General features: G+C 44.3%; 1 protein-coding gene across 8 annotated transcripts in view; it reads right to left on the bottom strand.

Annotated features, from left to right (window-relative positions):
• Positions 1-23345, bottom strand: part of TNRC6C (trinucleotide repeat containing adaptor 6C) — a 104018-nt gene extending 80673 nt beyond the window's left edge. For 6 of the 8 annotated variants that reach the window (XM_033076442.2, XM_033076444.2, XM_033076449.2 and 3 more), the window contains exons 1-3: positions 22018-23344; positions 3096-3195; positions 1435-1456 (exon numbers count right to left, since the gene is read on the bottom strand). In XM_033076442.2, the coding sequence (XP_032932333.1) occupies positions 1435-1456; positions 3096-3158 (85 nt within the window). In that variant the 5' untranslated portion in view covers positions 3159-3195; positions 22018-23344. Of the gene's footprint in view, positions 1-1434; positions 1457-3095; positions 3196-22017 lie in introns of all 8 variants that reach the window. The other 2 variants (XM_033076446.2, XM_033076445.2) reach the window with 2 other exon arrangements.
• Between the last annotated feature and the right edge of the window lie 1714 nt (positions 23346-25059).

The following is a 25059-nucleotide window of genomic DNA, read 5'->3' as shown; positions in this document are numbered from 1 at the left end:
ACTTAAACGTGGCAGCTTCAAGCAATTAAAAGCAAAGCTGTCACAACAGAGACAGAAATAGTAACATCCCACAGAGGGAAAGCAGAAGGATCTGTGTCTCACTAGTAACAGAAATGAAGAGCCACTGCTGTAACATGTGAACATGAATTTAGTTACCCTGACAGCAAAAACATCTGCTGCTGAACTGTGATATTAAAAAGTCATTATAATCCATTATAGTATAGTGAAATCTCTTCATACAGAAACAAGGTGATATAGAGAACAAAACAAGCAATACAATGAAAACAGAAATATTCCATTTAGATACAAATTGTTCTCATGTATCTTAATTCCAAAGTTTTTTAGGTACTGAAGTTTTGGTGGGACTCACATACCTCTGCTCCATCCTCCTGAAAGCAAAATCCAGTGTTATAAACTGCATGAGATAGAACTACAATGCAGATGCTACAGAATTCAAACTAGAAATTTCTGACCTCTTACTTTCTACATTAAAAAAACTTAGAAAGGACAGAGTTTGAATAAATTATGGTTATAGTATCTTCATCATACAGTTATTACTTAATTTTTCTGAATTCATATTAGTGAAGTAATATTTAATTTCAGCTGACTAAATCATAAGAAGTGTTTGAAACATAAGTTGTTCAGTCTACCCCCTATGTTAGGCTTGGCTCTTTAGTTGTGAGCCTTTGGGACTCTGGGAAGCTCCACTTGCTTGTCTGGCACCTAATTACCCACCAATAAATGACAATGCACTTGAGCTGGTTCAAAACTGTTCAAATCAAAGGACAGACCACACAAAAAGATCTGTAAGCCATCAGCTGCAGAAAAGAGATGTTCCCTTGCCTCTCTCCTCACCTTTCTGAAAGGCACAGCTTCATTACCTTTTCTCCTAGGGAACCTGGCAGGCCACTGCCCCCGAAGGGGAAGGCATTCCTTACCTCTGCTGCTTCCTGACCCTGCTGCAATCCAGCTCCACTCACTTCCCAGGCAGAAAAAACCCACACAGAAAGAAAAACAGGCAGTGGTGGCAGCAGGGGAAATAGTTTCTCCTAAGCTCCATGAATTGAGTTTACACATTCAATTGAGCTGAATTGTGCAAGGGGAAAGGGGCAATTACTTGTCTTTGAAACAGATAAATAACTACTAACAACTAAATGGAAAACTGCATCTGTCTTGACAAAAGAGATGACACATGCTGTGTTATGGTTCACAGAAAATTAATCCATATATTCTTGTCAAAAGCTGCTGCAGAATACCCAGCAAGATAAGCCAAAGCTTATGCTGAGAATCCCAATAAAACTTTAGGAACATAACAATCCTACTAAGATATACTCCCCTCATTAAACAGACACAATGAACAAAAAGTACAAGCACATTTTTTAAACAAGTTTATAAAAATAGCAAACATTTCACAAAGAATAAACATGAATTTACCTTTGGTTTTTTGTTCAGCAGCCTGAAAGAAGAAAAGAACAAAACAAATCAACTACTTGTCAATACTGCAAGTTATACCTAATAATTATAGGGCTGCAGGCCTAACTTTTTGCAGAAACTGCTCACATGAATCAGGTATTTGCCTCATTTAGGGACTAGAGAATGTTAGTTTAACTCTATGTGATAGGAATGTGGGAATGGCAACTTCTGTCTGACTGAAGGCAGAATCAAATGCCACAGAAGCAGTGTAAAGAATGAAAAGAGAGGGCAGCAGCCTCATGCACCCTCTCCTGAGGGTCAGAGGCTTTCTGGACCCACACCTTGCCTGTGAACTCTTGAGGTCTCAGCAGAATTAACCCCTGTGACTTTGTCCAGTGTCCCTGTGAATCCACCCACACTTAGCAGCTTTCACAGAGGACCTGTTTATTTTTTACTCTGGGAATCTACTCCTTTTTTTTTATACAAGAAAAAACAGTAATCAATTCTTATTTCAAATTTAAACTAACTGTGCAATCCAGAAAATGAGGGAGAACAATGCCCAGCAGTGGAAACGAGCCTGGGATCCCTCTGGGACTGATGCAGGTACAGTAATTTCACGATTACAAGCTGCACGTTACAATACAGGGTGTGATAAAAGGTATCTGTTCTATCACCATCTGTTGAGGGTGGGGGCAGTGATCCTTACCTCCATGGGAGATATTCTGCTAATGGGCCATCCACTGAAACCAGGCAGGGCATTGTTCTTTATCTTTTCACAACCCATCCTTCCTCCAGCCAGTCATTTTCTGCTCATGGCCATTGAGTCCCACTGTGGCACTGATAAAATTACTGCATCGCATTGGGAGTTGCCCCAGCCAGGGGGAAGAGCCCAACATTTCTTACCAAGATAAAAACAGAGGTTTTGGGACACTAAGGGAGCCCCTTTCTCCACTGGACTCCAGAGGAAAACCGGATTTCTCCACATCCCCACTGGAGCTCCGGAGGGAAACTGCACCTGCTACAGGAGCACTGCTCCAGCTGAGCCACATCTGTCACTGCAGGAGGATGCAGCCACCATGGAATGGGACTGCTGCCAACACCCTGCCTGACAGGTGTCAGGTTGTACTCTGACTTTGTTGGGGTTTGGGGTTTGTTTCTTTGTAGTACTGTATTTCTATTTTAATTTCCCTAGAAAAGAACTGTTATTCCTAATTCCCATGTCTTTGCCTGAAAGCCCCTTGATTTCCAAATTATAATAATTTGGAGGGAGGGGGTTTCCATTCTCCATTTCAAAGAGAAGCTCCTGCCTTTCTCAGCAGTCCTGCAAACTAAAACAGCAACTTTTCGTTCTTTGTCCACATATAAGCCACACTTTGGGTTCAGACCAAAATTTTAGTCAAAATGGTGCAGCCTATAATAGTGAAATTACTGTACTTCTGGCAGAGGAGTGGCCACAGGAGCCAGGTGTGGAGCAGCCCCTTCCCAGCAGGGCCTGGAGAGCAGGGGTAGTGCCCCAGGCCTGGCACAGCTGCCTGGGCAGGGCTCTGTGACCACAGCCTCTCCCCAGCCAGTGGCAATGGCCACTTGTGCCAGGCTCACCCCCACAAGTGAAGCTGCAGCATCAGTACCCACACTCCCACTGAAAAGTGAAGGGATCCATTGCAACAGGAACATGAACAAACCTTTTTCTGAGCACCTTCCTTCTTTTTCTTTTCTTCCTGCTTTTTCTTTTTCTTTTCTTCCATCAAATGTTCCTCTTCTTGTGTTTCTTGTTCTTTCTCCCTGATAAAAACAAAGGTTAGGAAGAGCTTTTCAGTAAGATGAAGTTTCTCCAGGAAGGTGAATAATCCATATTTGCATTGCTAACTTTCTACATCTCATGTCTAAAAAAGGCTGCTTCTAATGCTGCAATAAAAGCACTAAAAAAGAGCTGTTCCAAAATTGAAACTCACAATAAATAAAACAGCAGGCAGTGAGAAATCAGAAGGGATAGATTTTATTTGGAACCTCTTTTCACAATCATTCATAAGCACTGCTTAATATTAGCATATTCTAGGGAAGAAAGTTTGAAAGTGGGAAAAAAAAGCAACAAACCCAAGTAATTAATGCAAGTTCTGCTGGCTTTCAGCAGCTGTGATTCACAATATACCTTGAAAATCATGAGCAAGTGCATTACTTTGCAACTATTTTTCTCTTTTTGATCAAACACATGCTGCATTAATTTTCCATACACATCAATTTTGCTCTCAAGAATTGTAAACTAAGGCCCAGATGAATTCCAATAATCATATTTTGTCCTCATCCTATAAATTCTAGCTGAAGAATTTGCATTAAAGCAAAACAAGACTGCTCCAGTATCATTTTGATTAAAAATTAACCTGAGTCATTTCAAATCAAGAAGAAAACCTATCTGAAACCTTCTTTTCTCTGCTTCCTATGTCCATCACTGAAATAAATGGTTATAGCAATGACCCTCCCCAACATCTTTTTCAATAAATACCAATGCAAATAATTCATTTACTTCTCTATAACTACTTTATCTTCCTTGACAGCTCTTCAGGTCCTGGTCATTTATCAACCTTACAGATCTTGTGAGAAGCCTGTTTCTGATGGGTTGAAGCCATTACATCACTATTATTAGATTCAATGTCTTCCAATTACTCCTCAAGACCACTTTTAGCCTAATTTACTATTGCTTTACATTTCACTTGCCAAAGCCTGCAGTCCCCCTCCCTCCTCTTTGTTTGGATTTTCTGCTGTAAAAAAGAGTTACAAAACTCTTTTTTTTTTTTTTTTTGGTCACAATGTGTGGGACTGTTCTTTACCTAAAGGCGAAAGCCACTCTTCATATTTTGCACACTGAAACATGAAACATTTTGCCTCTTAATAAGTTTGCATTTTCCTACATAGTTTCCCTTTGTTGTAAAAAAAGGAACATGGTAGCCTTTTGATATTTTGGTGCTGAAGGGCATTCTGGGATTTGGCTTTTCCACTGAAAATACTGATCCTGGCCACTGCAGATGCTTTAATGCTTACACAGACCCTGTACAGAGCTCCAGACTAAATTAAAAGCAGATTCCCTTTCCCTGTGTCACCCCAAACTATAAACACTACAGCAAGCAATTCACAGCTCTACATTTAGGTGTTAGTGCCTTTTTAAGACACTTTACAGCACTCAGACTATTTACAGAAGTGAGATATGGCAAGACCCGGGGTCTGGAATAGCAGCCAGAGGTTGGGCACATCTGGGAGCTCTTGGTGCACCACTGGAGGTCCACACAGCTGAAATGATATCAGCCTTTTGTTTTTTAAATACTGATCCACCTCCTGACCAAAAATTCACCACCTGCACAACTGCTCAGCTTATGCCAGTTCAAAGGGCCACCTTTTAAACCCTGTACTGCAAACTGAGGTTTGGGAAACATCCACCCTTAGGGACTGCAGGTGGGGATTTGCACTCTGTGTTAAATTGCACTTAAGACAAAGGTGCTTGAAACTCTACTTTGAAATGGCTTCTTCCAGGACTTGGCAAAAAGTGATGACTTAGGTTGCCAAAAGAAACGGAGTTGAAACTGCAATAGATTTGCCTTTATTCCTGTTAGCTCAGTGCAGAACAGAAGTCCCCAGGATCTCAGTAACTACAAAGAAACAACATCCAGTCCCTTCATTTGCAGTGCTCCCTACCCAAGTCACAGCAGACTCTACAAAGGCCCTGTTCCAGTGAACTCCCCCAAGCTGCCAGACTATTGCCAGAGGAAGTTCAGCTTTTTTTGCTTTTTGAAAGCAGGTGAATGAAACAAGTTCATGTAAAATGAGAAACTTTTTGGTTTCCTCTTGCTAGTACTTAAGAAACCTCACGCCATTACAGCAATTCCAGAACACCACAGTTACATTTAAATCCCCTTCAATACTCAGGGCAGTATTTAAAAACAAAAACAAAAAACCACACAGAAAAACAAACCACCACCACCACTTTGCTTCACATGCAGAGTTTTCCTTAAGCTATAAAAGCACATATTACCCAAGTTCCTTGTTAGGACTCTTTTTTTTTTTTTGATATCAAGTTCTTTTTCTAAAATACCAGGCTCAAAGGGATCTTAAGGATCACCTGGTCCAACCTTTCTTGGTCCAGCCAAGCCTTTAAAGTGTGCAACTTTGGGGATCAATTTTCACCACTGCCAAAATCATTCCTTACACAGGACTCCACTATCAGTTTTTGCTTCCAGGCAAGGCATGATGTCAGTGCATTTTCCAAATCCAAGAAGAGCAAACATTTTGCTCTACCAAGAATATAACATATTTTATTACCATATTAGCACACCAGTTCTAACATCAGAAGTAGAAATGCCACTCCTCACAAACACCTGAGGTTTGGTTGTGGGGTTATTTTTTCATTTCTGAGATTAAAATAGCCTCAGATTAGCTCAGAAAATGATACTGTAATTTTTAATGGAGCTCAATTTTCAAAACTGATTTACATAATGACACTTCTGAATACATGTGCTTTAAATATGCTTAAAATAGAAATAAAGCTCCAAGCAGCCTCAGATGGCAACCCTTGCTGTCACTTTTAGGCAGAAATTAGTCATCTAAGAGCAAAACAAAAGGAAAACAATAAAAACATGGCTATATAAAGTTGGATTACGTTGTCAAAAGCACATGTTGCAGCTTTACTTCCTGAGCGACAATTTAATCTTTATTGCAGGAAACACGCTAAAACATTTATGAATACAAAGCTCATGTTCTAAAGCAGGAGTGTCTCAGAATATCCCTGGAGGAGTTTGCCTTGTTCTTCCATATGGATCTGAGTTGGGAGGCATTTTTATGAGCAAGGAGTTTTACTACAGAATGAAGTGGTGTTTTCACAGATTGCAAATCGCTTATGAAACCCAAGCCTAACCCAAGGTTATCTTTAAAGTGCATGTGCTTGAGAGCTCTCCCAGAACAGGAAAGCAAGAGGAGCTGCAGGTCATGGCCACAACATCTCCAGCACTGTGACTCTGGCCTGCCAGTGCCTGCTGCTGAAAGGTTTATTAATCCCTTTAAAAAATTAACAAATCCCTTTAAAAAATTAACAAATCTAGGCTGATTTATTTTTTAAGCTAAGTAAGAACTTGAGTTTTCTAGCTGGATTGCTTCCACAGTTCAAGGCACAGCTGGTATTGGGGATCAGCACTGAGGGGACATTCTGACAGCATTTTGCAATATTCCTTTGGGAATAGTGTTCTTCAACAACCTTCAGGTACAGTCCATTTGTGTTATTGCCCATGCAGTGTTTCAGAGTTCAGAATTTTTTGCAGTAATTGAGGAATAAACAGAGACCTGTCTCTCTTGTCATTCTGTCACACTGCTCCAAACCTCAACAACCTCATTAATTTTGTTGTATATGCAAGATACTGACACTATTTAATAACAGAGGAAAACTGTCTTTTCAGCACAGCATTCCTAATCCTTGCCCACAGATGTCTTTGTCACCATACTTCAATTCCAAGATACCTCTTGCACCTTAAATCCTACTTTATGCTGGAATAAATTCCCTTGACAGTTGTGGAAGTTGCTCTTACTGACAGAAATCCTACAACTTGCACACAACTGCTCTGGTTTTAACTTCCCTCACCATACAAGAGGCCATCATGCATTCCTGCACAGACATTTTTCCTAACAGTGCAGATGGGAGGGAAAATAATGGAAAAAAAGAAAATCTTTAAACTAGAATTGTAAGGAACTGGCAAATAATCATCCAGATACAGGCTGTGGAGGCTTTATGGAAGGAATTAATAGATCCATGTGTTGTTACAGGTGATAAAAGAGGGTTTGGACAGAACAGACTCAAGTTCTCAAAGACAAGTTCTCCAAATCTGGTATCAAACAGTTTCAAACAGAAAGGAAGAAAATTACTACTTAGGACATTCTTCAAGATCTGATTGTAAGAAGGAAGTGGCTGAAAACAGTTTGAAGGGTGGTGATGAAATGGGATCAAAAATTAACATCAAAAAAAGAACATCAGGCTCTGGAAAGGCAGGTTTTGACTCCTTCAGGACACCTGAAATACTGTCCCATATGAAGAGGCAGCTGCTGTTTCTTGGAAACCACCAGGAATCTAAACACCAATGCAGATATCCACATGTATGGCAGGAATCCTGCACAAAGCAAGAGGTCATCAGCAATGCTTGTTTTCCCAAGTGCTGGAACAGATAAACCAAAATTCTGTATTTGCCTATTGCTAATTTTGTTTCCTGCTTTATCTTTACACAGCCCAGCTCTGTGACCTTTCCAGAGTAAATATGGGTGAAGGGAAGGAGCTGGTGTGACTGTTAAAGTGCCAGCTTTGTTCCCTTGATATCCAGGCTCAGTCATTAATCAAGAAGAGTCAAGCTGGTCCCTAATTACAAGCTCTCCAATCACCTCAAAAAAGAAAGCAGCATGCAAAACTAGGTCAAATAAATAAGAAGGAAATATGAAAAAACCCAGCACAAACACAGGGGGACTAATCGAGAAAGGCCAGAAAAATACGAGCACTGTGCGAGTAAAAAGCAACAACAAATCAACCTTTAAGTGCTTCATTAACATGCAAGAGGAAATATTAGTTTTGATTCTGAGTGGGGAAGGGGGAGCAGTGACAGATGACCCTGAGAGGGCTGAAGTGACAGTACTTTTCTTTCTGCTTCAGCCCTCCCTAAAGAGGTCAGCAGGGAACAGATGGCCAACAACCACCGGCACCGGTGCGGAGCCGCAGATGACGACACTTCTCCCAGGGATTTCTCCCAGGGATTTCATGGGGTTCTGGCCAAGCTGGTGCCAGGGGCAGCAAAGCACCCACAGCTCCTGTCCCAGGATCTCCACTCCCAACACTGCAATGGTCCATTCTGGCTCCCTTCCCAAAGCGCCAGGCAGGACACTCAAGATGTGTTTACAAGTCCCTTTACCCAAAATTTGAATGATCTGGTTTCTCAGAAAAAACTCACATGAAATGGCAGGGAAGAAAACAAGATGGAGCTAAACATTTTGCTACCATTTCAAAGATGAAGTAAGGCCAGCAAAGGTAAGAACAGTTAAAAATTCCCAGGGAAATGGGATGTTTCCCCACTGGCTGGGGCTGCTGTCATTTAGTACAGGGACAGCCATGCCTGACTCACTGCAGGTTACCTTAAAGCAAGGATGGCACTCTGGAAGAGCAGCAGATGGCAAAGACTGTGCATACAACTTAAAAGGGAAGAGAGAAAAACATCCGCAAAAACTAACAATTATTTGTGGTGAGAAAAAAAAAAGCCTAGTCCCAGGTATTTCTGAAAAAGAGGAAAGAGAAGCAACCCAACTACATAACTGACTTTTCAATCCACATGGAGACTTTTGTTAGTAAGAATAACATTGCTTTATTATTGGATAGTTTTAAGAACTATTTTTTAATAATTTTAAGGTACATAACAAAATTACAGTTAAAAACCCACAAAACCCCTCCCACAAGGCAGGGACTGGGTGAATTTTTGTTGTAGCGCACCACATGTTCAGCAGCAAAATTTTTATTAACCACTTTGCTGCTGGAAAAATGTGTCCACTTACTTAAATTTCCAGAATATATCAAGTCATGGGGCTGCAAAACAGTTAAGGAAGGACAATATTCAGAACACCCTGATGAACTCAAAATGCAGAAAAAAGGCAGAGGATCAGTGAGAAAAGGTGCAGGGTACCATGTCTGGCAGGAAAAATCCTATATAAATACAGCACAGGGAACAAGTGGTAGAACATCAGTTTTGGGGAGGAAAAAAAGCAGGTGCTACAGGGGATTTCACTCCAAAGGCAAAGCAACAATGCCACAGATGGTCAGAAATTCATCAGCTGCTGTGCTGGGTCCAGTCTGGGACTATCTGCAGCAAGGGACCAGAAAACAGCACCAAGGAAATCAAAAAGTCCAGGCCCTAGGAAAAAACTTCAATCTTGGATTCACTTAATCTAAAGAGAACAAAACCCTGTTATTCAAAAAGGTGTTAAAGACAGGAAGAGAAGCATGGAGTAAAATCTTTTTCCTTTAGCTGTGGTAAGTAGCACTGAATTTAAATTGCAACAAAGAAGATTTGGATTAGGTGAAAAGAAAAATCCTCCACACTGCAGCATTCTAAAAAGCCCTAACATTAAAATGTATACCAAGTCTTTATAAATACACATTTGGAGAAGAGGAAAAACACAAAAAGAAAAGAAGATTTCTTTTTATGAAGCAACACTTATACAAGGCCACGTTGACTCCTAGACACAAAAACAATCAGAGAGGGAACTGGAGGCCTCCACCCAGCTCTACAAAGTGAATTCCTACAATCTCCTTTTAAAGGAGTTATGGGGGAAAAGCCCCCCAGCCACAGCACTGTGGACAGGATAAGGACAGGAACAGTTACATGCACAGATGTGAGCACACAGCTTGAAACAACACCCTGCAATTTGAAAGTCTGGGTGCAAATTTGCTCCTGTGGGGAGTCATAAATGAAGTTCAATTAGAGTTTTTGGTTGACCTCAATTTATGATTTCTTGATCCCATGTTTTGAGGTTTCTCACTGTCCAGTTATGTTCCTGTGCTGCAATTAACCCTCCTTAACAGATTATTTGCCTTGACAGAAGATTCCTTTCTCTGAAACATCAAGATATCATCCACTTGCTAACAGATGTGGGCTGGGACTTTGATACCTCCAGTTCCTGGTGAACTTATCCTGAAGTGTGCAACACAAAACTGATCTCCAGAACAGGGGCAGCAGCTGCATTCCTGCAGCCACTTAGAAATTCCACCAAATTTGGAGTCTCTGCAGGAGCACAGTGTAGCTGCCATTCAAAACCAACCAAAAACACCCCAGCATTAGCTAAGAACATGGTGTGAAAAGCAACACATTCAATTAAAATTGGTGAAACTGGAGGCAGATTTTAGGTTGTCCAAGAGATTAAATTAAAATTCCTTCTCCTACAACCTATAAAATCGAAATTCCAGGATCAGAAAGAGCTTCTGTTCCATGCTCTGTCTCAAGGCTGCATTTCCAGAATTAGCACACAGTGTTTCTGAGATGCCACTTTGGAATATTGGTTGAAGAGCAATAAAATCCTGGCAGAACCCCAAGGAGAGAAAAGGAGAATTCCAGCTGGTGTGTGCTGCAGGACCTGGGCTCCCACTGGAAGTTTCCAGTTAATCCAATGTTAACTTATTGTTAACCCTCCTTTACGTACATGTAAGGTAAATAACCACTCAAGTAGATTAGATTAGAACAAAATTAAGCAGAACAGGTAGTTACTATCATTCAATTCAAGATATTTCTCAAAAGCACACCGACCTGGCCTTGATTTAGCTTCTAGTGGTTAGTACCAATGACTGGGAGAGGGGGGAAATTCCAGAGAAGAAAACGTTTTATAAACTAAGGATGCAGATGAACTATGACTGGGAAGGCAGAAGTTTGAAGAGCCCAGATCTCAGCACTGCCAAGTCCCAGTGAACGTTTGCAGGGCTTGGAGTTTTTGTTTTTCATCTAGAGACTTCCTTTTGGTTAACACTCCAGATTCTGCTGGTGTGTTAGCTGAGAGGGATGGGTACTGAGGGGAGCACAACCAGGAAGGTTTCAGGTGTGTGTTACCCCTTCTTTGCTAAGTAGTGCACACCAGAGTGGATGTGCAGAGCAAAGCTGTCACTGCAGAGGATTTCCTACTCACACATCCCTGTTTCAGGTGGAGCCTGCCTCCAGCCTGTTCCCATGCAGCAGGAAAGCATTAACTGCACCCTTGGAACTCATCATCCAGACACCTTTTATTTAAAAGCAATCTGATAACTGCACTCCAAGACACATGATACCAATCACAGCACAGCAAGTGAGGACAATCACCTGATCAATCATGGAAGTTCCCATCCAAATAAAGAGATTCATGGAGATAATGCCACAGGGATGCCCCACACAGGTTCATCCCCTCTCCTGTGAAGGTGCTGCTCTCCACAGTGCAAGCCTGTTCGTGTACATATAAGCTCCAACATGGGGCAGCTTAAAGAGTTAGTAGGAAAATCTGGGCATGGGCTAGAACTGTACACCAAACTCAGCCATTTATGCATGTCAGGCATGAACCACACCAGAATTTGCTCACTCAATCTGCTGACTTTAAGTACCCCACCATGGGCACCACTCAGGCTATACAAGGACAGAAAGAAAAAAGCCCCACACTCCAAAAAAAAAAAAAGCTTGCATTAAATTCATCACTCAAAGCAGGCTACAAACAGCAAGAAACATGCTATGAAAACAACTCTCCTCCCCCAGCAAACATGGGCTGATAGAAAAATTAAACCAGCCAGTGTGAAGAGTGCAGATAGCCAGATTTACTGTCCCAGCACTGCCTCCCTCCCAGGCCTGGTGATAGTTACCCGCAGTTGATCTGGCATCTGCTCCACAGCTCGTCCCCAATCTTCCTGGGACATAATGCACAAAGGAAAACAGCTTTGGAATCCAGCAGCTCAGCAAGAGCACAGCATGTTTGTCTCTCCAGATACTGTTGGCTATTTTGGTTTCTGTAAATACTTCAGGAGATGAGAGCCCTGTGCCAGCAGAGGCAAAGCCCCTCACTAAGTGTCACCCTTTAGCTGACCCAGGAGCAGAAGCAATCCACAGGCAAGCTGCTGGCTGTATGTAGCTGAACTCCAAGAACACTCTAGAGGAGCACTGCTTCCTGGGGCAGCTGCACAGGAATACTGCAATGTAGGAGCTCAGGAAACTGGAACAGGAGCAGCAGCTCCACAGGATGTTTTGCTACGCAGGCTCAGAGCTGACCCCTCCCAGGGACAGGCTGGTGGAGCCAGTCAGTCACCTGTCATTCTGGAGGGACAATGGGGTCAGGAGGGACAGGTCACAGCTGGGAGCACTGGGCAGCAAACCTTCAGAGCCCTCCAGCAAGCACAGCTAAGCCTTTATGCTCCTCTGTTGAAAACAACTGAAAAGTCTCTTTGTGTAACTACAACGATACACCTTTTTGCCTGTAGAGATTTCCAACACACCTAATCCTCCTTTGCCCCTTCTATCACAATTAGGTGCCAGTATTCAATTATTTCTGAGCCAAATCACTTTGTCAGCAGCAAGTGAAAACACATATTGCCAGAGCTGAAGATCAGGTTGGTGCTCTCACACAAATGGGGCTGAACAACACGACCAACAGCATCAAAAAGTAGGAAACAGAATTTCCCCTGGAGACAGGTATGTTTATGGTGCTGCTCTTGTGCTTATTCTGGGATAAGGTGGTGCTGACACCTTCAGCAGAAGCAGCCCAGCTTTCAGCAGCTGCAGGCACACAGGTCCATTGGGTGGCCATGCTCATGTGTGGTTCCATGTGATTAAACAGGACCAGGAAGGTGAGCAACACCTCTGCTCAGGCACATTTCCTGCCACAGGCAGAGTGGAAAAATGCACACACTGCCCTCATTCCTACCCACAGGCAGGGAAACTGTACCAGGCATGTCCAGGAATAACACCAACACACAGCAGCAGGACAGTGAGAGCAGCAAAGACCAGACACACATAGTCACTCGAGCTGAGCACTCATCTGCCCATCTGACATGACCTAAGGCTCCCTCCAGCCCTGGCTTCCCTGTGATATTAAAATCAGTTCTTAGATGTGTGGCAGAAGCTGTAGAAGCCAATCTCTAGGGAGCCAGAGGATGGAGTCTCTGCTACCACAGCACTGAGCTGTTCAGGAGTCACTTGGAGGGAGATGCAGACACTGCTGCAGCCCCAACCTCAGCGAGCTCAGGAGACAGCTGGATGGGGAATCAAAGGACAGCAGCCCCACAGGGAGGGGGTGTCTCCAGACCTACAACCAGGAAAAAACAAGGCCACTGTTCCTCATGCTGTGAGCCCAGGCTGGGAAGGATGAGGTGCTCTCTCTCCACACCACAACACACACACATTGCCTTGGGCAGCTGAAGTCCCTCTGTGCTGTGTCACCTCATCACACCTGCTCCCACACGGACAGCTCAGGTGAGTGCACAGCTCCTGACACAACAAGGCAGAACAACATGAAAAAGGGAAAAGAGACATCAAAAGAACTCCTTATCTTAGAAACCAAATGGGAAAAACACTTAAAGCAAGTATGATGATGGAGATAGAAGTTTTTGTAAGATGTTTACTCTTTTAGAAGATTTCAGAATACACAAACCCATAATTTCCTTCCTCTGCATTTTCAAATTTGCTGAGTGAGCTCATTGAGCATTCAAGCTGTTGTCTTCAAGTTTTCCAAATACCATTCTATTTAAAGGCACTGTGAATAGGGAATTCAATTTATCAAATGAATGAAAGAAGAATTCTTAGCAGGAACCCTGGTGAGCTAATCAAGAGTCACAATAAAATGTCAGGGGTCCTGGAATTCTCGGCAGGAGGTTAACACCAAATTTGATCTGAGCCAAGGAAGACAAAACACACTATAGACTAATAAACTGTACTCAAAGTTGTGCACTGCAAATTTGGGAAAGTTTAAACACAAATGAAGAAAATCTACTTGGTTTGTGCACTTTATACACTCCCAGTATTTTACTACAAAAATAAAAAAATGCTGTTCACCATAATCATATCATTTAACTTAAAGAAAATACTTTTTGAAGCTTTTAATACATTTTGAAGCTTTCAAGTTTTTGTTCCACTGTATCTTCAGCTGCAAGGCTGTTTTGAAAATTAAGATGGCAACATAATTTGAGTAAGATAAGAAACAATTACTCTGTACCTATCTTTAGGCTGGAAACTGGATTCAGTCAAAGATATATCCTATCATCCAAAATTAAGGAAACAGCATAATCCATACCAGCAACTTTCCTTCCACAAACCTACCACGGTTTAAAAGATTAGCTCTGCAGCACTGAAAGCGTAAATCCTTAAAACTTGATGAACTTAATGGAAACAAACTTCTCTGCTCCTTTACTCCACTTTCCATAGCAAAAGCATAAATTAGAATATCACACCCAGCATCACAATGGCCCACCATCCATTTTTCAACTTAGCAAATGAATAGCAGCTCCATGGGGGAGGAGAGACAGGCTGGGGCAGAGCTGGGGAAAGGAAATAGCCATAAATGATCTTCCAGGACAGGAAAACTAGTTGCAGTAAATACCTCTTTGGAAATCAATTTATGGTCAATTATGATCTTAGTAATAACTATTTTATGCCTTCATTTAGTGTAAGAAACACCCAGGGGAGCAAATATTCTCAGAAATATAACCAATATGTCTCCAAGTATGTTATCTGATCAGTAGATGCAGACAGAATTCCACAAAGAGCAGCTCTTGCTTGTCTGGATGCTGTCTGAGGGATTGGGGATGGGGCAGGATAGAAGCACAATTTCAGTGCAGTTGGACTATCAGCGTTCCAATATCACCCAGATAAAAACGATTGTATCTATCAGTTTGGGTTGTTGGCTTCAAAAGCAATGAGTTTTGTCATCACTGCAGGATTTCACCTGGAAATTCGTGAAGTACATTTCATTCTCACAAATGGAAGAAAAAATTAAAGTTGAGGGTCTTTTTTTTTAGGCAAATCACTACGCAAACATCCATCCACTAAGCCAACCATTGCTTTATTCAATTATTATATGTAAATGTGGTAGCAGAGTATAAAGACTGACATCTCTAATGCACTGTTGGTGTAATGAGACTTACTTGGACCATTCTTTTCTCAAGTGAAGGAGTTGAGTTCTATGAGATTGATTAGAAGAATAGAAATAGCAAAAATTACACATTCACCAAGCTCCACTAAGTCCCAGATAATAAATCTTTCACCTGAAACAGTGCTATTTATACAGAGACTCTGCTCCTTAACAGCAGCAGTTCTATTACTGTGAGAGACCAAATGTAGCTCCACACCTGGATCAGACACATTTTATTATGATATTAGAAAACATTAAATAGCATGTAGTTTGCTACCACTAGGCTCTCCTCCTTCCTCATCAGAGGATGCTGCATCTTCCATATTAATTTATTTTTGAAAGACTTAAGATAAACATATACTTCATTATTGTTTACATCAGCAAAGAGAAACCAAATAATTTCATAGGCAGGAAGATGTGAACAGCACACATACCAACAAGTTATTTTTAACTAAAAGCAATTTTTCCTGCATCACAAAACAGGAATGAGGTACAGTTCTGGGCACTTACAGCATTCTAGTCACAGCAGCATAAGGAGATAAGGATGATTAGATTTGCAGAGATGGACATCTTTTGTAAGAGAAAGAATTTCAAGCTGCAGCACCCATTTCAAAGCTGACAATGTGGTAAAAATTCAGACAACACAAACACTGGAAGCAATTCTCCTCTGTTAAGTTTGTACACTTGGTAAGTGTGATGAAAACACTGAGGGAAGAGGAAAGTTGAGAACTGCAGATGGACAGAATGATGTTAGCAGAGGGATAATGAGGAATCCTGCTCCTGCCTTTGGTAATACACTTGTGTAAAGAGACTTGATTTACACACACACCCTGCATTAGGTTATGCTACTGAAGTTTTTAGCTTCATATTTCATGTGCAGGATCATCCTCAAGGCTACTGTGTAGATACACTGAGTTCAAGTAAAAACATTACAGACACCACCAAGACCACCTTTTACAGTCTATTATTGACCTTGTAGGAACACAGGAAAATGAGACATTGCACATTATGCATCTGTACAGCTGATTTTTTATCCCTTGGCATTCTCCCTGAACTGCTCCTTTTTTCTAGAATGGTTTGTGTTAAAGCACTGGGTCGATGCTCTTTTGTTTACCAGTAACCAGCTACTGTTTAAAAACAAGGATCTCCATTGTCAGCACCAATGAATGACATGAGCATCAGCCATGAAAACACTTTGGAATTCTGAAGAGCTAAAAGACCTGAGAGTCGGGAGGTTTGAGCAGGACTGAAATCAGACTGACACAACACAGATATCTGGCTGAGCTTAAAATAGACTTGGCAGAAGTCAGCCTGGACTAACAATCGATCTGTGAACGTACTGACCACCCAGAATGTATCCAAACCACAGCAAGTGTTCCCTATCCCCCCACCAAAACAAACAGCTCTCCCACTTCCCACCAGGATGCTTGGAAATGCAGGATGAGCGAGAAAATTGTGAACTTTGTACATACAGAACACAGGAAGGGAAGAGAGGAATAAGAAGGAAAACAGCACATCTAAGAAAAACCAGGTAATGCCATTCTAAGAGACTCCTCTTGACCAAGACCATAACAAAGACAGCACCACCATCCCTCCAGAAAATCAGCATGGGAAAACATGCACAGACCTCATGAACAAGAAACTGGGAGAAGGGGTGAGAAGAACGGATCTCCCCCCAAAAACGCCCATGGGCAGCCACTAAACACAGCCCAGGGTGGTTGTTTTCCTTGTGGTGGAAGGGGGGTGGCTGTTATCTTTTCATAAATGAGCCTATAGCTGGTAGCTGCATGATAACTATTTTGAGATATATAAACATATTTTTCTCTGGGGCTTAATTACCACAAAGGATGCCAACCGATTTGACAAGTCAATTTTTCTCTCTCTCTCTAAAAAAAAAAAAAAAAAAAAAAAAAAAAAAAAAAAAAAATCAAACCTGAAAAACCTCCTTGTCTAGCAATGCAGAGCTTAAAAACCAGCCCAAACATCCAAAGGATAAATATTAGGTATTTTCAGTACAAAGCAATAAGCAATTGTTACCATTTCTCATAACCGAGCTCCTAAAACATAGAAGTTCCGGACTGAAATCCAAGTAAATGCACATCTAGTTTGCAATTTTTTAAATGGCTGTACATTTCCAACCCCAGAAAAAGCAGGCTGCAGATAGCTGTTTATTACAAATGACTTCCACCTCCTCCACAGCCCTCAAAGGCAAACTATAAAGCTGTGTGCAAAGCCAGACAATCTGGGCACCCAGCCATAAACCATCACTGCTGCAGCACAGATAACTGTTCTCCCTCTCAGCCATCCTTGGCTGCAAACCCACGGGGAAGAGCTCCAGAAACCAGACCTCAGGACTGTCAGGGCTTCTAATATTTTATGAACTTGAATTACAACTACGTTCAAGACCTCAGTGCTGAAAAATTACAGCACTGATTCACACCCAGGGTTGAGAGCAAAACTCACTCAGATTTGCCTGGTACCCCGAACAAGAACAGTTATTTTACACTGCCTTCAGTGACAGAAGCCTTTTCATTGGGAGGAAGAGAGAGACATGCTACTCTTCTAAAAAAAGACAAAAGAATCAGATGCATATTTCAGAGCAGTGCTGCATTTTCCACCATCTTTGACACGACCTCAAAGAGCACAGTGACTGTTCTGTGCAAGAACAAGCAGTTTGTTTACATCAAATCCAGACATCTTCATCTTGGGTGGGAGATTTCAAAACATAGTAGTGACAAGGTAGGAAGGTGCACAAATGAAGTTTCAGAAAACACAGTTGTGTAACTGTATTTGGGAATCCACAGTGAAGTTAACCATGATTAAGGAATGATCAAATAAGCCTAAGTACATCTGCTTTTGGCATTTAAGATGTACAACTTAGCCATGCTTTCAGTTGACAATTTGCCCAACTAGCACAGATTCCTAAAGGGAGATCAAATAATACTTGGATTCCTCTGCTTTCATACATTAAGAATAACCATCTTTCATTTTACCAACAGCATTTGCCAGTGAAGAGACGGCGCAGAGCACATAGATCATTTAGTAATGCAATTTACTGTCACTTCTAGATCATCTCCCCATTCAATAAAGTATACTTCTAAACACTATTTGCCCTGGCTGATATCTTCACAATACAGCTGAAAACCTCAAGCCATTATCACTAGAAGGCATCAGCTGATCCTAAATTGGCTAGACTGCAGCGTCACAGGCATTTAAGAGGTTTCCTTATCATTCATCTTTAATACTGAGGGATCGACACACTCCTACCTGCAGCTTCTGGGCCAAGGGGAAACCTTCTAATGGTATTACCATTATCTTGTAATCTGAATTTTAAACAATTAAAACAATAGCACTTTTGTGTTGCAGGTCTCTACTGTAACCAAAGATGATACATTTTTCATCAGCTGTCAGGTTCAAAGTCTTACATAAAAAAAACCCAGAAATATGCACTCTGCATTGAAGCTGCTGAACCCTCAAAGAGAAGCAGCACTGTAACAAGGCACTTAAATTTAACTCATCAAGAGAGACCATTTTGGTTTACCCAGGAAAGGTCTGGTCATTTTATTTTAAATCTGCAGTTCTTTTAGTCAATATGATCTGGCAATTCTTTCCAAATGAAAGCCTCTTTTTACTGAAGCAGGGGATGGCTCCACCCCTGACCTCCTCCTTCAGCTTGTTTTGGAAAGGGGCCAGATGACAGCATTTGGAAAAGCGCATGTTTATCTCGGCGAGGCCAGCTGCTAAGTTAACATATTACCCGTTCCCACATCCCCCGCTCTTGGTTAAGTCTTCACAGCTAAAACTGAAAGTAAGCGCTGCCATTGGGCTTTTCATAAATGTAACAGCAAAGAGAAAAGGAGTCTCCATGGCGTGGAGCATCTGAGCGGGCTGCAGAAGTGTAGGTCATTCTGAGTGAACTGCAGGCAATAACTCTGTCAATAAATTCCTGCCCTTTCTGAATGAAGTGAATGAAAAACTGAAAAATAAGCGGTTTTATCTCTAGACTAATTTAAAGCTATGCTTTCTGCAAGACCGCCACTGAGCAACAGTTTGCTCCACCACACAAGGAGATTATATGTCCCTGCTTGACAAAACCTTTCACTTCATCTTGTTTTATTGTTAGTTCATACTTGGCAAGGTATGGAATATGGGAGCTTTGAGAACTTCAACAAAGAATCTTCAGATCAAAACTAGTCTTATGCCCAATTATGTTTTTCTCATTTTAAGGAAATTCCATCTCATTATTTTCCAAGTTTTAGAAACCTCTTTCAAGCAAAAAGAGTACAGAATTACCTGAAACATCAGTGAAAGATCTCAACTCATCAAAAGCAGAGGGTGTTACCTTATTAGAAAAGACAAATCCCAGAAATGAAGGCAGAGGTGGGGTTTTCATTGATCCCAGCAAGGTCCAGCAGGCTTGGCAATGGGCAAGCCCATCCACTCACAGGTGGTCAGAGAGATTTTGGAGGAAGACAAGAAGCCACGGCTGAGGGTGAACCTCAAAGTCCCCAAATGGATTTTAGCCCAAGGGCAGTGTCCCAGAGCAAACTGCACTGTGCTGTGGCCAGCGGGGAAATGGCACAGCCCAAGGCTGCCCACAAGGACATTCCCAGACTGGGACTGATGCCCTGCACGCTGACAGCTCCATGTGCTGGAAAGCTGATGTACAGCACACACAAACCATCGTGTAACAACAGTTCCTAGTCTGATGGATACCCAGACTCAAATCTGTTAATATGGGAATCCACACACAGAACAGCAACATTAATATATCCTAAATATATCCTGCTGGAGCTCTCAATAAAAAGGTTTGCCTGTCTCGTTTCTTTCACTGCTACAAACAAAACCTTTAGACAAAAGTATAAAATATTGCCTAAAATACAGCCCCTACTAATAGCCATCCCTTTCACCCTGGAGCAAGTCCCGGCTGCAGCAGCTTTCCCTATGGCAGCACCTGTTCTCCGGGGGCTGCACTGTAATGAACCTTCCTCATCTCAGAGAGCCAGGCAGATCATTTCAGTCACAAATGATCCCTTCCCCTTTGAAGATAAGGATAAAGCCACACAAGGCATTATTACACTACTGCTGGTGCCCTTAAGCACTCATTTTCCCTAAAAAAAAAGTTCAAATTAATCTGATTTACCAGAGCTTTTTTCACAGACTGAGTCCCGGGCTCAGAAGCAGCTAGGTTGGGTTATCCAACACCCAAGAAGCAGCACAGGGTACCCAGGGCAGCCCGAACCTGCACTTTCCTCACTGAGCTATCACTGATGCTTTCACATTCGGGAAAGAATTCCAGAAACCAGAGCAGGGACGCCAGCGCATCCGGGGGCTGTTGCTCAGCACACCATTTTGAGCTCACAAATAACACACAGGAGCAGCCAGCCAGACATCCCAGGGATTGCTGAACCCGAGGAAAGCGGCTCTGGGAAACTGTGATGTGCTAAGCACAGGTTGCACCCACTGCAAGTCACCTCCTATTTCCTTGGAAAACACCAGGGGAAGCAGTGAGAACCTGTGTGTACCTTCCCACTACCTTCTCGAAATTAATATTTTTAAAAATGTAATATCCCAGAGGAAACTCCACTTAAATTCTCAGTCGTAGGAGAATCCAAAAAAAAGAAAAAACCAAAAAAACCGCCACGCACCGCAGGGAAGGAGGGCAGGATTTGGAAGCCATGCCTCGCTCTCCCAGCGCATCCAGCAGCAGTGCAGATGTTGTGCTGCTCCTCCGCTCTGGCATTGTCCACAGCACCACCGACACCCACCTGATTTAAAGCTCTGCACCACCGGCCAGCCCACTAACAGCGGGATTTATTGGAATTTTAATTACCTTAACCGGCCTAATGTCCACAGCAAATTTCTGTACATAAATTAGCATAATTCGCCAGATACATACATATGCAAACGAGAGGGAAAAATATGCAACAGACACGGGGATGACGTCCCAAAGATGATTTCTAAATTTAAACTGGCTGTTAGAATAATTGAATAAATCTCTTCTCGCAGATACACTCCAGTTGTAGCAGAAAATAAACTAGCCACAAAGACCTGCAGTATTATTTTTAATGGGAAAACAGGGGGGAAAACCCAATTGAGTTCAATAAATCCCATAATTGAACCTTCAACTAATTACATATTAAGAAGATTAACCTTTGACACAAACTTGTGATACAAACAAAGAAGCCTCGAACAATTAATAAACTTCCAGTGTTTCAAGATTTCTCAGGTTAACAACTGAGCCCTCCCCATTTTCCTCCCCTTCTGGGTTGCAGTTAGAGGAATAAACTCTGTTTAATATTCCCTCTCCCCCTGGACATTCCAGCTTTAGACCAAGATCTCTCTGTGAACACTCAGGAGAAAATTACTGCGGATCCTCACAATCTCATTACGCTGGGGGAAAAAAAGGAAAAATAACACAAATCTAGATATTTTAACTTTTAAAAGAAAGCAGCCATGAAGGACAAAGCTGGAGCTCATGTGCTCGCCCACAGGGCAGCACTGCTGGCCATGCCCACATTTTTCCAGCCCCGGGATCATTTCCAAGGCGCTCTGCGATAATTTTCACACGTGTAAGTTCTAAAGCAAGAGCACACGGTCATGCCTTGCAGCAGAAACCGCCTTCATGTCATGTCTGAGTGGCACAGCATGCTCACAAATGGCACTTTCTGCTCGCTGTTCAGGGCCCAGCAGCGATTCCGGACAGAGAAAAAAATACGGAATTAATTCTAGCACTAAAAAAAAATAAAATAAAATCCGGAGGTTGTTGTCATTTTTTAAAAATCATATAAGAGTAACATGGATTTTTAAATGTTTTGGGGTGTTTCTTGCTTCGCTGCGTAATAAGCAGTTTAAAAATAATAATAATTAGTTTAGACTTGTGAAAAAGGAGGAATGCTCCGGCTTTGCAGGTCTCTTCCCCTGTTAACTTCTACCATGCCCGGATTAAGAGAGGCTCTTACCCCTTCTTACCTTTTAGTCTTTTCTTTATGGGGCTCTTTGGCAGCTTTCGATTCAGTCTTGCTGTAAGGAAACAAGTGAGTATTTTGTCTACCGTGTAGGGGTCTTTCTGACGTGTTCCTTTCTTATTTTAATGCTTTTTTTTTTAATTTTTTGTAAGTGTACCCGTAATTTCACGAATATGAATACGAAAAAAATCTCACACGGCCAAAAAAAAATTAAGTTTTTCGTTGTTGTTGTCGTCGTTTGTTTACCCCCCTCAGGGAAAAAAAAAAAAGTCTGCCACACAGGAGATGAAAAAAACCCAACAGATCAACAGGAAAACACTATCCAAGTAGAAAAGCAAAGAGCTTCAGTGTTATCCAGCCCAGAGGAGAAGTGCAGCAAAAGCAGGTCCAATTCCAAAACAAGCTTCTGGTTTCCAGTGAAGCAAAAAGAGAAAAAAAAAAAAAGAAAAACAACAAAAAAATAACCAAGACCAAGGAACCAAAATACACGTTCAAGTCCCCAGCTAAATTTTTGCACGAGTGTGTCTTAAATACAAGTTTGCTTTTATGTGTTGCAGCAAAACCCACGAAAAGCCAGGATTTGGAGTTGATCGGGATGAGTTCTCGTGTGTGTGTCTTGATGGGTTCTCAGTCCACATGGAGGAGCATCTGAGGGTTTTTCAAAAAGTGCAAATCAAAAAAGAGAATCTGGGATCCAGAAAAGAGTTTTAAGATGGATCCCCCCTTCAAAATAAAAGGAGGAGGGGGAAAAGAAAAAAAATAATAAACCACCACCGCGGAGGCACGGGGGGATGCGGAGTCTCACATGGGGCTGCGGGCAGGAGGAGGATCCCGCCGGGAGCTCCGGGGGGCGGAGGATCCAGCGGTGTCTGCCGGGGGAGGAGGGTCCGCGCTCCGCAGGGACCCCGCGGGCGATCCGGGCCGGGAGGAGGATCCAGCAGCCGCTCCCGCAGGAAGGAGCGAGCGCGGGGAGGGGATCCGGGGAGGAGGATCCAGCAAAGTCTTTTCACGGAGGGAGGAGGGAGCGGGGAAACCCGACAGTCTGTGTGCCTGGCTCGCAGCGGGATCCGCGGGCAGGCGGGGGGGGGATCCCGCGGCTCTCTCCGTGTCCTCCGCAGGGATCCGGCAGGGACCCGGGTGGGCGGCGGGGAGCGGGGCAGCCGAGGCGGCGGCGTGTCCCCGGGGAACCGCAGCAGCGCCTCGGGCAGGGTCGGTCGGTCCGCCGGGGTGCAGAGGGGGAGGGGGGGGACGCAGCGCCGCTCGCCGTCTCTCCCGCTCGCTCTCGCCTCGTCCGCTCGCAGGGCAGGCGGTGCCGGGCTCAGTGCTGCCGGGCCGGTCCCCCGCTCCTCCGCGCCGCCGCCGCTGCCGCCGGTGCCGCCCTGGGGAGCAGAGGAGCCGCTGCCGCCGCTGCCGCCGCCGCGGCCATTTTGTCGCTGACTGACAGAGCCCCGCCAGGCAGCGCGAGACCGCGGGGCGGCTCCGCGCGCGCCCCCTCCCGCGCTGGCCGCGAACAGGAAGTGCCGCGCTCCCCCCTCCCCCCCCGGCCCGGCCCTCCGACCACGTGACGCGGGCGGGGAGGGGGGGCAGCCCCCGCCGATATGCAAATGAGCGCGGCGGCCGCAGCCAAACAGCGGCGAGGCCGCGCGCGCGCCCAGGGCCACGCCCCCCGCTCCCTCCCCCGCGCGCACCCCCCCCTCCCCCGCCAAAGGCGCGCGCGCCCTCCCGCCACAGCCGCGCGGGGGGGGGGGGCGGGGCTGGGCCCCCCCAACCCAACCCAGAGGGGTGCAGGGGGGTCGGCCCCACCCGGGGAACGGGTGTCGGTGCTCACACACAGATACACACACACACACAGCACCGTGCCAACCGCGGGGCGAGCGGCAGCTCAGCCCTCCCGTGGGTGGGGGGACACAGGGCGAGAGAGATGTGTCCCCCCAAAATGGGTGCGGAGGGGCTGTCGCCCCGCAAAGGGGTGCAAAAGGGCTCCACACGTACACGCACACACCGGAGTGTTCACCCCTCCCTCCATCGCACATCCCCGCGGGGGGGGGGGGGGGGACGGGAGAGCTGTGCCCCCCCAGGCGGTACAGGGGGGTTCACTCCCACCCCGGGCAAAAGGGGGTCGGTGCATTCACACACACACACATACACATGCACACACACCGGGCAGATGGGGGTCTGTGCATTCACACACACCGGGCAAACGGCACTAGGTGCAGTCACCCTTCCTCACAGCCCCTGGGCACGGGGGTGGCAGGAGAGCTGTGCCCCCCAAAATGGGTGTGAAGGGTGCAGAGGGGCTCCCCTCACCCCTCCTCACTCACCCCCGCGGGTTGGTGCAGGGGTGCAAAGCGGGGTTAAACATTCCTGCTGCACCCCGAGCTGCCAAGAGCCCCCCCTCTTTCTGCCAGCATCCCTTTCCTTAAACATCCCTCTCTCTGGAACACCCATGTGGTGTGCACGGCTGTCCAGCACACACACCGGGTGCAGTGTGCGCAGAGGTGTGAGCACACACCTGCAGGGACACACCTGGCTGACACCCTCGGGGGCTCCATGGACATGGCCCGGCCCTCCAGGACACCTTCCCGCACAGCCCCGCTGGGCTCTTGGCCATCGGAGGGAATCCCCGTCCTACCCAGGTGCCTCCAAAAATGATTCGGGGATTTCAGATGCACCCGTGGCTGAGCGAGCCCCGGGATCCGCCGGGAATTGTGTCGGGGAGGGGAGATGGAAATGGCACATTTCAGAGAGACTCGTCCCCCACAATAACCACATTAACTGCTTCTGCAGGAGAAAGTCAGGATCTGGTCTAGAAATACCACGGGAGGAGTGGAATGCCAAGAAAAGGAAAAAAAAAAAAAAAAAAAAAGGAGTCATTTTTTTGCTAAAAATTGTTGTGTCTGGGTCTTTGAGCAGACCTGCTCCAGTTCTCTCTCCTCTCCCGTTTCCTCTCCCCCTTCTGCAGCGAACATTTTGGGAACTGCAGGGAAATCCAGAGCCTGAATCTTTATTTGCTCAGGCCATTCCACTGAAACGTGAAGGGAGCACG

The sequence above is a fragment of the Catharus ustulatus genome, chromosome 20 (genome assembly GCF_009819885.2).
Source record: "Catharus ustulatus isolate bCatUst1 chromosome 20, bCatUst1.pri.v2, whole genome shotgun sequence".
Taxonomy (NCBI): Eukaryota; Metazoa; Chordata; class Aves; order Passeriformes; family Turdidae; genus Catharus; species Catharus ustulatus.
This window is presented reverse-complemented; position numbering and strand designations above follow the sequence as displayed.